We start from the raw sequence: 13595 nt of genomic DNA, 5'->3' as shown, positions 1-13595 counted from the left end.
CAGAGCATAGGCTTGGAGCTGCCTAGGACATAATCCCTATGCCTTAGGGGGCATTTTTTTTTCTGTATGTAAATAAATCCATTAAAAGACAAACAAAAGTAAAATCAACTGAAGAGGTGGCTCGGTAGTTAAGAGTAGGTGTTGCTCTTGCAGAGGACTGGAGTTCCATTCCCAGCGCCCACATTAGGCATCTCACAACTGCCTGTAATTCCAATTCTAGCTCCTGGGGTGAAGGACCAACACTGTGTTGTGACTACGGGGAGTCTGAAAGGTTTCAGAACACAATTGTGTAGAATACAAAGGGATGTTCCTTTGTTTTGTTTTGTTTTTAATTTAAAATTGCATTTATTTATTTATTTGTGTGTGTGTGTGTGTGCGTGTGTACATGCATCATGGTAGGTGTGTGGAAGCCAGGGGACAACTTTTGAGAATCAGTTCTCTCCTACTAAGTGGGTGCCAGGGATTGAATCAGATCACTGGATTTGGCGGCAGGTGCCTTTATCCACTGAGCCATCTTGCCAGCCCCCAGAGGGATGTTTCAATAGTAGGGTGCTAAACCTGGACCAGAGCAGGAGGAACTGAAGTTACAGGAGATGAGGGCCTGTGATAATGGACAAAATACCTGAAAGAGAAGACTCACAGGTCCTTGGAAAAACTGAGTGTTATGCATGCATGTAAGTGCACCTGTGTCATGCAATGCCCATGGAGGACAGAAGAAGGCGTTGGATTCCCTGGAACTGGAGTTACAGATGGTTGTTAGCTCCATGTGGGTGCTGGGATTCAAACTCAGGTCTTGTGCAAGAACAGCCAGTGTTCTTAACTCTGGGCCATCTCTCCAACCCCATCATACCATTTTAAAAAGAGGGAAAGAAGAAAAAAAAAATGAGGCAGTCACATAAAAGATGTCCATATTTAAGAATTCAGAAGAAGAAGTAGAGCTAGTTCATTGTTACAGGGGCACATAGTTAACCAAAATAACAGGATCAGGCAGAGCAGGTCAGGGAAGTCAGAAGGTAACTGAGTCAAGAAGGACAGAGATTGACCAAATATGTCATAAAGGCCAAGAAAGGCCAAGGAACCAGAGGACTGCAAAGGCCATTGGACAAACAATAAATCTATCAAGCGTCTGCTCTAAATGCAGGAGGCGTGCTTACCAGTGGTCAAGTCTGAGTCTTGAATGGCTTGTTCTTTCTTTTCATCAATCTCTGGCCTACTGGAGTTTTCTATCATCGTGACTAAAGTGAAAGAAAGCAAGACATGATAGATGTAGACCTCAAATACATGTGACTCATTCTGTAACTGCCGCTGTTTGACTGTTTGTCCCCTTGAGACCTCACATTGGCAGACACTTACCATGTAATGCTGTTGGGATGTGGGGCCTTTAACAGGAGTTCAGTCCCAGAAGGCGCCACCTTTGCGAATGGACTAATGCCACTGTAAGCTCCTTTTAAGGGGGTGGCTTTGCCCTTGCTCTCTCTGCAGTTCTCCTGTTATAGCAAAAAGGTCCTTTCTGGTTGTGTCTCCTTGATATTGGACCTCCCAGCCTCCAAAATTGTAAGCCCATAAATTTCTGTTCATTGTGAATGAGCCTGTGCTAGTGTTCTAGTGTTCTGTTGTAGTGGCACTAAGATGATAATTTTGCAGATGATGACAGACACACAGCTTTGGAAACCAAGTGAAATGGCCCTTGTTTAGAAAAGCAATGAGCTCATTTTAAAATTTCCTATTTTAAATGTATTTATTTACTTATTTTTATTTTTGTGTCCATGAGTGTTTCACCTACATGTATGTAAAGCACACCTGTGTGTGCAATGCCCACGGGGGCCAAAAGAGGTTGTCAGATTCCCTTGGATCTGGAGCGATTAGCAGTTACTAGCCATAATGTGGGTGCTAGGAACTGAACCCTGGAACTCTGCAAGAGCAGCCAGTGTTTTTAATTCCCTAGCCATCTCGCTAGCCCCTAAATTTCTTACTTTAAAATACTTTTATTTTCTCCTTCAATTAGTACACAATAACCATACACAGTTATCTGGTATAGAATAATGTCTGTGTGTGTCATAATCAAAACAGGGTCATCAGCATCTCTGTCTTTTTATTGTTTTTGTGTGTTTAGAAAAATTAAGCTCTTCTCTTTTAGTTGTTCATAAAAAATGGGACTAGAGTGATGGCTCAGTGTGTAAAAGCTCAAGCACCACAAGCCTGACAACTCAAGTTTCTATCCTTGGAACCTATGGAAAAAGTGGGATGTAGCAGCTTGTATCTATAATCCCAGCTCTCCTATAAGAGATGGGAGAGGCAGGGACTGGAGAGATGGCTCGGTGGTTAAGAGCACTGTCTGCTCTTGCAGAGGACCTAGGTTCAATTCCCAGCATTCACATGGTGGCTCACAGCCATCTGTAACTCTGGTTTCAAGGGATCCAAAGCCCTCTTCTGACCTCCATGGGCATCGCATGGCACGGGTGCACTTACATACAGGCAGGCAATACACTCATACACATAAAATAAAAATAATAAATAAAATTTTAAAAGAGATAGGAGAGAAAGAGACAGAAGAATTGCCCGAAAGCTTGTGGGCCCGCCAGCTTGGAGTGCAAACAGCAGCAACAGGAGAGACCCTGGCTGAAAAGGTAGAAGGAGAGAACAACTCCCCAAAGTAGTCCTTTGACCATCACATGTACACCATGGTACACATATCCACATTCACACATGACACCTCCATCCACAATAAATGAATGAATAAATAAATGTAATGAGTTATCCTCTCTGTGTGTGATGTATATGCGTCTGTGTGCATGTGTGTCTGTGTGCATACACATATGGAAGTCAGTCCTCCCTGTGTGTGATGCATATGTGTCTGTGTGCATGTGTGTCTGTGTGCATACACATATGGAAGTCAATCAGAGGTCAATACTGGGTAACCTCCATTGGTCTCCACATTAGTTTTTGAGACAGGGTTTCTGTCACTGAATCTGCTAGACAGGCTGTCCAGTGAACCCTGGGATTCTCCCTTGTCTCTGCCTCCCTGAGGCTGAGATTACAGATTCGTACTGTGGGCTTTTATGTGGATACTTGGGATCTGAACTTGAGTCCTTATGCTTATACAGTAAGCACTTTACTCACTGGGCATCTCCCCAGGCCTGTGATGAGTTATTCTAAGTTATGGCCACTCTACTGTGCTGCAGATCACTAGAACTTATTCCTTCTCTTTAACTGTACTTTGGTGCCCATTCCAGCCCCTCTATTCCCTCCTTCTCCCATCTTCTTTTAATAATAGTCAGAATTCCACTTGATTTTATTTTTAGATTTGCTTTATTAAAAAATTTAAATACAGGGTCTCCCTGTTGCCCCAGCTGGCCTGGAACTTACTAGGAAGACCAGACTGGCCTTGATCTCTCAGAGATCCACCTGCCTCTGCCTCCTGAAAGCAGGGATTAAAAGTATGCACCACCATGCCCATTTTAGATTAACTTTTTAAGCTCCAAAATATGAGAGAAAAAAAAAAGCTTACATCATTTGTCTTCCTGTGTCTGGTTTATTTTGCTTAACTTGCCAGTTTCTTGCAAAAGTAGTCGCAAATGGCCCACTTCCCTTTGCCTTAATTATGAGGCAAACTTTTATTGAACACTTAGTGTGCACCAGGCAATGTAGGAACTTGGTGTTTGTTATTTCTCAACTTAGCTCTGAGAGAACAGAGGTTTTGACCAGTTAGTAAAAGACCTAACATCCTGGAGCAATTAGTCAGCAAAGTCAACAAGAAACTTGTTTCTTTTCTGACTCTGAACCTAAAACCCAAGTCTTTATCCCATGCTTCCTTCCTGAGTTAATACCATTAGGGAAAAGGCCTGCAGGGTACTACACACTGAGGAATGTCATCTGAGCTTTATGGAGACAAACTTAAAATCTGGAAAGACAAAAGGCAATGCTTTTTGGTTGAACTAGACAGTTGTCATTCAAACATCCAATGCCCCTCCTTTAGAAATAGGATGTATTATCTTGCTTTTGTTAGATAACATTTTTGTTGCTTATCTTTCCAATTCCCTTTTTCTCTCCTGCCGCCCCCCCCCCTTTTTAAAGCCCATTGCACAGCGCCACTATGTGGCCCCAAAGGGAATAAAGTCTCTAGTTCCTCTATTGAAAACGGCATTATTATTAACAGTAATAACGTTGCAGAAATTGAAAGCTGAAAGGAATTTTAGAGACCATGCCTCCTAAATCTTATGTTATGTATGAAAATGCGGAGCAGAAAATTGAGTTGTTCAGTAGTAGTGCCAAGCAATTTAAAAGCAACTAGATTCTAAACATGCTTAAAGATATGGATTATTAAAGCAAGGGATATAGCTGCCCCACTTCATAATATTTTCAATTTCAGTCGCTCTTCAAAAACCTGTGCAGTACATATTGTATTTATCAGTGCTTAAAAACCCCAAACATTTGGTTTTCAACATGATTCAGGATATACATTTCTAAAACTGTGATCTGATACTCAGAACTGTGAACATGATAACAGCCCAAAGGCACTTACCCTATCAAATGGGATTATAGTAGAGAACATTCAGGAAGGTACAGCTTCCTGAAGGAGGCTAGCTATCTAGCTCAAAATACAAAGATGTTCATTCATTCATTCATCCATTCTGTATTTTCTGAGCACCTGCTATTGCCAGATACCATGCTACAAAAATGCAGTTAAATAAAATAAATAGTTCCTCCAATTTAACTAATGGATTCATTGTCTAAAATACCAGACTTTCCAAATTCTTCTTAGAGCTCAAGCCTGTAAAAAAAAAATGACCCAAGTTTTTGACTGCCAAGTAAGTGATATTCCTTCAAATGTGAGTTCCTTATTCACTGAAAGCTCTACGTAACCAGTTCCTGCTTCCTGTGTCTCTCTTGGTATGAAGTCTTGTGTTTGCTCTGTTGTAGATGGAAAACAAAAAAGGAATTCCCTCCCAAATGGCTTAAGCTTTGTCCTTCACCTAAGAGGAAATTCACACACCACAATGGGCTGTATGCATGTGTGAGTATGTGTGCACCTCTATATGTATGTGCTCATGTGCCTCAAATCAAATAGCACTGAGTGGATAGGGCACCATGACTAGGTGCCCACTAGGTGGGAAATCTTGATGTGGATCTAGCCTAGCACACCACAAAGCTGGAGTCAGTTGAAGGGGGTGTCTGTGTGATCTTATTATAAATGAAAATTAGGGGCTGTGGAGATGGTTCAGTAGGTAAAGTACTTCTACACAAGCATGAGGACCTGAGTTCCTTTCTCCACAGCTCACCTTCTCCATAGCAGCACATGCCTGAAATCCCAGCACTGGGAGGCAGAGACAGGCTGATCCCAGGGGCTCACTGACCAGTCAGTCTAGCTGAAATGGTGAGCTCTGGGTTCAGTGAGAGACATTGGCTCAAAAGAAAATAAGGAGGAAAAGCAATGAGGAAAGATGTTCTGATGTCAACCTCTGGCCTCTACACATACATGCATAGGGTGAGGGCACCCTCACCCACCCACATCCAAGATATACATACATGCAATACACACACACACGCACACACACAAAAAAATTAAAAATTCCTTAAGTGTAGAATTAGAAATGTGCCCTTCCCAACCAGGTACGATTCTTTAGAAAAATTTCAGTGATTTTGAGACTTACCGGCTGTACTCATGGGCTGCTGGAGGTCTTGAGAGGAGAGAGAGCTTTTCTCAGGAACATCTGAAGCTGAAGCTGTTTCTTGATCAGCAACTAAGAAAGGGGAAAAACAAAATTCTGCGATGATGGACAGCAACCTTAGCCACATCGTGTTCACACTAATGGCATGCGTCTGGCTGCTGCCTGCCTGTGGAGGTTGTGCAGACCGCAGAACCGTGTACTCTGGGCTTCGAATCTGTTCCCTGCTGCTTGTCCGTCTGCTAGCCCACCTGGCTTGAGAGTGAAGCATGCCTCACCTCTGTGTGGAGGCATATTTGGCAGTAGTACGTATAGAGCATTTGTTATGTCTTTCTGCACACACCTGTCTATCAGTCCCTCTCTCTGTCCATCTTTCCATAATACAGTTCCATATCTGTCTACCTATTCCTCCAGCTGTAGATGGACCTGAATCCCAATGCTACTATTTGCTTGCTCTTGAGTGAACTGGACAAGGTGCCTAATTTACCCAATACTGCATGTTTTTTCTCATGTGAAATGAAAATAGCGACATTTAATTCTTTGAATATTGTGTGAGCATGAATAAGTTTGTTCATATACAGTGTTTAGTAAAAAGCACCATGCTTGCTAAATGTATTATATGATATAAAGAAATGCTTGTGGGTATTTACAGGGAGTCAGCTTAAGAAATTTCAATGTAAAAACAGTCCTACATGCAGGAAGTATGCAACAACTGTCCCTGTCAACATATAACATACAACAGGTGGGTAACATCCTCATGCAATTTATGCTGCTTCTCTGTATTCATTTAATCAAAGAATTTTTTGTGGTTTAATTTTTTTGATTTATTTATTTTTATTTTATGTGTATGAGTGTCTTGCCTGCATGTAGGTAAGGGCACCCGTGTTGTACAGAGCCTACAGAGGGCACTGGATTTCCTGGAACTGGAGTTAAGGATGGTTGTTAGCCACTATGTGGGTGTTGGGACTCAAACCCAGATCCTCTGGAAGAGAGCCAGTGCTCTTAACAGCTGAGTCATTTCTCCAGCCCCTGTGGTTTAAATTTTTGTCTTATTAATTGAGCATGTGTAGTTTCAAAAAAGGTATACACACATGTAGTTATAAAAAAGGTGCCTGAATTATAAGTTCAAAACTCTGAGGAAAAGAAGAAGAATGGAGAAAAAATTAGGGAATGATAACACAGAAGTTTCCCCTCACCCCTGGAGGATATAAGTTTTGAGATGGGGTCTTGCCATAAAGCCTTCGCTGGCCTGAAACTTGTACTTTGTACCAGGCTGACCTCAAACCTTCAGTGATTCTGCTGCCTCTGCCTCCAGGTGCTGGAATTACAGGTATATACCACTACACCTGGCTATCATGGGAGATACATTTCAAGACTTTAAATGGATGCTTAAGACTGTGGGTCGTACTGGACCCTGTATGTACTGTTTCCCCCTATTTATGCACATCTATGATAAAGCTTAATTTACAATTATAGCAATATGCTGGGATAAAAGTTATGTAAAGTTTCTATCATCTACATATTATCTATATGTCATCTATCATCTGTCTGTCTACCTATCTTAATTGTCTTAATTGTCATCTGTCTGTCTACCTTATCTTTTCTGTATGTCATCTGTCATCTGTCTACCTATCTTAATTGTTCTATACTAACCTTCTTGATGAACCATGGGTCACTGAAATCACAGAAATCAAAGCTGTGGATGAATGGATGAGGAGGATACTGCACAGACTGTAAGGCTAAAGTAGGGTTTGGGACAACAAAGATGCTGGAGAAGGCAGACTAGAAGGACGGTTGATGGAGGGAGAAACTGGAAAGCTAGTCAGATAGAAACACTGGCCAGCAGGCTGTCAGAAGAGCATGTTATGAGAAGTACTGGGAGCTCCCAGAATAAAATTTATTGACAGTTAAGTCTTCTAACATCATGACTGCTATGTGAATTAAGATAGATAATCACATATTTTTGTGCAAAACAAATTGCTAAATAGTTGTATTTGGATGTATTTTTTGTTTGATGTTTGTTTTTTTTCTCTAAAATAAATGTGTACAAGGTCACATTTCATGTTAGAAATTTGGACACGTTGGGGCTGGAGAGATTGTTCAGTGGTTAAGCACACTGATTGTTCTTGCAGAAGACCCAGATTTGAACCCCAGCACCCGCATGGCAGCTAACAAGTGTCTGTAACTCCAGTCCCAGGGGATCCTCTTCTGACCTCTGCGGGCATTGCACCACATAGGTGCACTTACCTACATGCAGGCAATACATGAATACACATAAAATAAAAATAATCGATAAAATATTTAAAAAAATAAATTAAAAAAAATTTGGACAAGCTTTATCTAACATTGTGAGCAGCTTTCAAAAACTTGGAGACCACTGATAAAATCAGTGATGACATTAATGGATGGGATTTTGATATTGAAATGAGCCAGTGTTAGAAAGATCTGTATAATTCAGTGAGTCAGTCATTTCCAAATGACTAAGGCCTAATGTTAAGGAAATCATGCCTGGATAGGAGATGCATGCAGAGAACATGATAGCTTAACGAATTTTAACGTGATGGAGCATGAAAGTTCACTGATGTCGTGTGTTCCAGGCCCCACACCGTAGCTAACCTTTGATGAACTACCCCTTGTTGAGTTCTGCTGTAGTGTCAGAGAAGACTGTCCACAATTACTCAGAAATATGATTCCCGTCTCCAGCGTGTGTTTGTGTGAAGCTGAATTTTTATATGTATTTCAAGGACGACAAGAAGAAGTGAATGTGGAAACCATGGGAACCTCATTGTTTCTATTAAGCAGCCAGGGAAGAGATTTTGAAAATATAAAATGAAGCTATTTTTCTCACCAATGTTTGTAATAGTTATTTTGCATAGGAACATGCCATTTCTGCAACTATGTAGTGAATTTATTATTATTATTTTAACATTTTATTTATCATTTTTATTTTATGCGTATGAGTGTACTGCCTGCATGGGTGCTGTACAAGTGTGTCTGTGTTGTGTAATGCCCGTGGAGGTCAGAAGAGGGCATCAGATCCCCTGGAACTGGAGTTAGGATGCCATGTGGGTGCTGGGAATCAAACCCAGGTCCTCAGCAAAAACAATCAGTGCTCTTAATTGCTGAGCCAACTCTCCAGCCCTGAATTTATAAATTTTAAACAAATTAATAAACATGCATTTTTAATTTCTCAGTACTAATACGCAAATATTAGTACTTGAAAGATATACTGCAAATATGTAAAAGTCCTCTGGGGTCCCCAGCTGTTTTTAAGAGTGTGGAAAGCAGGCTGCTACACAGGCATGGGGATGGGCCTGAGTTAACAACTCCAGCAGCCAAGCCTGAAGACAGGCTCAGGGGGTGAAGACGGGCAGATGCTTGATGCTCACTGGCCAGTGTAGCCATGTAGATGAACACCAGGCTCAGTGAGAGGCTGCTCAGAAATTAAGGTGGAGAGTGACTGAGGAAGACATCCGACCTCGAACTATGGCCTCCACACACGAGTACCTAAATCTGTGTGCACATACAAATGCACATACCCATAAGGACACACACACACACACATACACACACACACACACACACACACACACACACGCACACAAAGTGTGGAAATGCTGGTATCAAAAAGTTTGAGAACTATTGCTCAATGTTGTAAAAACTCAGCTCAGTGACAGAAAATAAGTGTTCCTCATTTGGAATACGGAAAAGATGAAGTACATAATTCCCAAGGGAACTTATCCCTTTCTCTTGCTCTCAGCTCTGAAAGCATGGTCCTAGACACGATACACTCCTGGGCTGATCCTTGTGTTCCCTGGGTCCTGCCCCACAGGCAGCAGAGGTGAAAGGGCTCAGAATGCCTACTTGTTAATGTGCTTTAAAGTATTCTCAGCTAGTAAAGCTGTTTTAACCAATTCTGAATGAAGTATTTATACTATCAATATATCAACTTAGTAGCTCATTAAAGGAAAAAAGTAATAAATGGAAGCCTCCCACAGCTGATACTGATTGTCCACTTCAAATATTTGTTGGAGATCTGGCAGTGGGGCCTAGATAGTCAATAGGTATATCATAAGTAAAAGTTGTCTTAGAAAACAACAACAAACCAAGCTGGGTGTGGTACAGGTCTTTAATCCCAGCATTTGGGAGGTAGTGGCAGGCCGACCTCAGTTGAGATGGAGGTCAGTCTGATCTGCATACTGGGTTCCAGACCAGTTAGGGCTACAGGGAAACCCTGCCTCAAAAACAAACAAACAAACAAACAAAAAATCAAATAAATAAATAAATAATAAAAATAAGTTGTCTTAAATTATTAATAGAAGTATTTATAGATTTTATTTTGAGTCATACTTACCTGTAGTTGTAAAGGAGGAAATTTTTTTGTGACTTGAGCCATTGATGGGAAGTAAAAACATATCCCTACTCCCAACATTGTTGTTTTTCTTACTTAATCTGAATGTCCTTAGGAAGCATTTGTACCAAGTCTCAGCCGCACACGTCCTGTGCTCTGGTTGCTCTGGTGGAGGTGGAGGCGTAGGGTTGGGAATGACTCATAGGGTGTAGGCGTGTGTGCGGAAGATTACAGTGCAGCCCAGCCAGTGAGGCGCAAGCTTTCTATTGCAGCTTCCTCAATAAACTACTTTTGGTTTGGTGAGAAAGCGCTCCACACAATGGGTGCAGCAGTGAGAGGGTCCATCGCCTTATCGCCTTGACACCACGGCCTTTCTCCATCAGTTATTTCATCTGACAGAAGGGTTTTCAGTAAATGTGCCACCCATCTAGCCTTTTCCTCTTTCATCAATGTGAGTGACTCCTTGTATCCTGGAATCTCTTTTTACACCCAGAAACACCTTGTAAAACAGTGAGACTTGGAGTTGTACTAATTACGGACTTACGATTCATGCAACTTCTTACAGGATATCCCTTAGCTCAAAGAGATGTTTATTGCTTTTAAATTATTTCTTGGACTTTGGGGACACCTTCAAAAATAGTCATTACAAAAGAAATCTAAAGAGGAATCACGTCTTGATGCCATTTCGTGATACTGACAAATTTAGATTTATTTCAGGTAATATCTTCTTCACCAATCAAGGATGAAGAGGCAGGATGCTCATGTGATCTCGCTAGGAAAACACGACCCCAATAGAACTATTTGTGCTGACTGTCATTATTATAAAGAAAGTATGACTCTGCACAAGGCACTCCGCGAGGCCTTAGGTTCTGTGCGCTTTGGAATAATAGCTGCATCCTTTCCTCAGCCAGAGAAGTTTCACTGCAGTTGAGGTCTGGATTGTAAGGGCAAGCCACTGCAGGAAGGAACATTCTATGAAGGAAGCTTTGCTGGCTGTTATCTCACCCTGAAGGAGTTTGCTCACACTATTATATTCTGTGCAGGGGTGGAGACATGGCTGAGCAGTTAACAGCACTGGCTGCTCTTGTAGAGGACAGGTTCAGTTCCCAGCACCCACATGGTGGCTAACGACCACCTGTAACTCTAGTTCTAGGGTATCTGATAACCACTTCTGGTCTCTGTGGGCATTGCGTGTGCATGGTGCACTTACATACCCGCAGGCAAAACACTCATACACATAAAATAAAAATAAATTTAAAATTTTGTTTGCTAGTGTAATATTAAACTAAATTAAAGGTGATTGGATTCACCTGTTCTTACCAAGATCTTCAAAGTGGAAGGAGGCAATCAGTTTTCTTCCTTGCAGGCCCCTGTGTCGGATAATGCAGTCTGCTGTTGAGTTTTTGCCATATGTGTGGACTACGAGTGTGCTGGTGGTATTACATTTCTTCCCATCAATTTCAAAGTCATGGTGGAGTCCACCTATCCAACAATGTAAAGAGACAGAAAAGATTATGATTATGCAACACTGTTGGATGGGTTTGCTCCTACTAGAAACCAGTGTTTGACTTCAGGGCACCTCAGTCTAATCTCTGTCAGCTGCCTTGTGTGTGTTGAGTTTGTCCACAAAGACAATGGTAGAGGAGGAGGCAGGCGATGGGAAAGGAGATTGGAACTTTCTACCAACCCTTTGCTACTGGAAGAAAATTCAAAATAGGTAGTGGTTATATAAGATGGACAGCTTGATGTTACAAAACACAAAAACTCAAGAGCTTATGTAAGCTACATGAATAATGGAGATTTCTACGGGAGTAGAACTCTGCCGGACTGGAAATCAGATCTGAATCTTAAGTCTTCTCCCCTAGAACTCCATTCAGCCTTCTGTTTTCTCAACGGTGCAGGATCCTTGCAGCTCTTAAGGACATATGATTATACAGCTAGCAAAAGCAAAGCCTGTTAGTGTCAGTAGATGATATGTAAGTAATTCCTAAACAACGCAATGAGTTATCCCTTCAAACAAATGTTCCAAGTTTAATTTTTATATTTTCACAATATCTAATAAAAATTTTGAGACCAGATTCATTATGCAGTTCAGACTGGCCTGGAACTCACCATGCAGCTCAGGCTGGCCTCAAACACACAGTCCTCTTGCCTCAGCCTCCCGTGCTGGGATTACATGTGTGAACCACCACGCCTAGCTCTCATAACATTTTTAATCTGTCTTTGTGGGTGTGACACAGTACCACATTATATAAGGAAGGCCTTATATGTTTGATTATGGACAGCATCTGACTAACCATGGCTCGATATGACTTAACCTTGGGATGTGGGAAAGCTCACCCATGCATACTCACAGGTAAGCGAATGTACACACAGGCAACCATTCTGTTTAAATACATTCAGTACAGAACTCAATAAATTACATGAGGTGCTGAGAAGTTTATTGTGAAATAGGCTTTGCATTAGGTGATTTTTGCTCAGCGATACGATAATGTTTAAGGTAGATTAAGTTTTTTTTTCTAATGTTTGGTAGGTTAGGGGTATTACGTGCACTTTTTATGAAGACATTTTCAACTTATTGTGGGTTTCTTGGGACACAGCCACATAGTAAGTTGAAGAGCATATGTACATGTATTACGTTAAGTATCTTTTCAATTTTGTGACTGTGAAGTTTATGCTCAGAGGTGAAAGTTATGTTACACCGCTTATTTTAGGGAATTTTATCAAATTTAAGAATATAGTACAAATATATTACTTCATATTTCTACTTTGTTTCCGAAAAACTTTCGTGATTAACATTAGCCATAGTACTGACTGTCAAAAAGCTGATTTCTCTGGAGCAGAATTGATGTTATTGAATAGGGTCTTTGGCACTTCTTGTCACCAGAGGGCGCCAGAACATTTAAAAACCTCTTGAAAATTTAAGCAGGAAGGAAACAAAGAAACCTCTCCCCACTTACCATAGAGCTCCACAGCATTCCCTAGCAGCCAGGTTATCTGTGGAGGGGGCTTGCTTCTCTCGGTGGAACATTTCAGGATAACATGTTTTTCTCCATTCTGCTTTCTGATAACCACAGCGTCCACAGTTGGCTTGAAAGGAGTTGCTAGAAGAAAGTCAATTTTTCTGTGCTTAATTGGTTGATCTTCAGTGTGTGTGTGTGTGTGTGTGTGTGTGTGTGTGTGCCTGTGCCTGTGTTTGTGTGTTCAGATATGTGTACATGTAGAGGCCGAAAGTCAATGGCGGGTGTCTTCCTAAGTCACTCTCCACCTTATTTTTTGAGACAGGTCTCAAACTGAACCTGGAGCTTACCAATTCAGCCAAGCTGGCTGACCAACCAGCTGCAGGAATATACCTGTCCCTTCCAAAACACTGGGGTTATAGATGCCGGTGCCAGGCTTTTATGTGAGTACTGGGCATCCAAACTCAACTGCTGCATATTTTTGCAAAGCACACTACCTATGAAGCTCCAAGGATTGCTATAGGACAATTCTTGGTCAAATTCATGGTGATAGTTCTCACTTAACTTTTCCCAGAATCCTATCATGTTATACTTGCAAAAAACTAAGTTGGCTGAGGT

At 41.4% G+C, this 13595-nt stretch overlaps 1 protein-coding gene across 2 annotated transcripts in view; it reads right to left on the bottom strand.

Annotated features, from left to right (window-relative positions):
• Positions 1–13595, bottom strand: part of Crtam (cytotoxic and regulatory T cell molecule) — a 39587-nt gene that overhangs the window by 8789 nt on the left and 17203 nt on the right. The window contains exons 4-7 of one of the 2 annotated variants that reach the window (XM_008826026.1): positions 12978–13121; positions 11338–11499; positions 5652–5741; positions 1151–1235 (exon numbers count right to left, since the gene is read on the bottom strand). In XM_008826026.1, coding sequence (XP_008824248.1) covers positions 1151–1235; positions 5652–5741; positions 11338–11499; positions 12978–13121 — 481 coding nt within the window. The remainder of the gene's footprint in view (positions 1–1150; positions 1236–5651; positions 5742–11337; positions 11500–12977; positions 13122–13595) is intronic. The other variant, XM_008826025.1, reaches the window with a different exon arrangement.

The sequence above is a fragment of the Nannospalax galili genome, unplaced genomic scaffold, assembly GCF_000622305.1.
Source record: "Nannospalax galili isolate Female #2095 unplaced genomic scaffold, S.galili_v1.0 scaffold229, whole genome shotgun sequence".
Classification (NCBI taxonomy): domain Eukaryota; kingdom Metazoa; phylum Chordata; class Mammalia; order Rodentia; family Spalacidae; genus Nannospalax; species Nannospalax galili.
The sequence above is the reverse complement of the archived record's forward strand: the minus strand, read 5'-3'. Positions and strand labels throughout refer to the sequence as shown.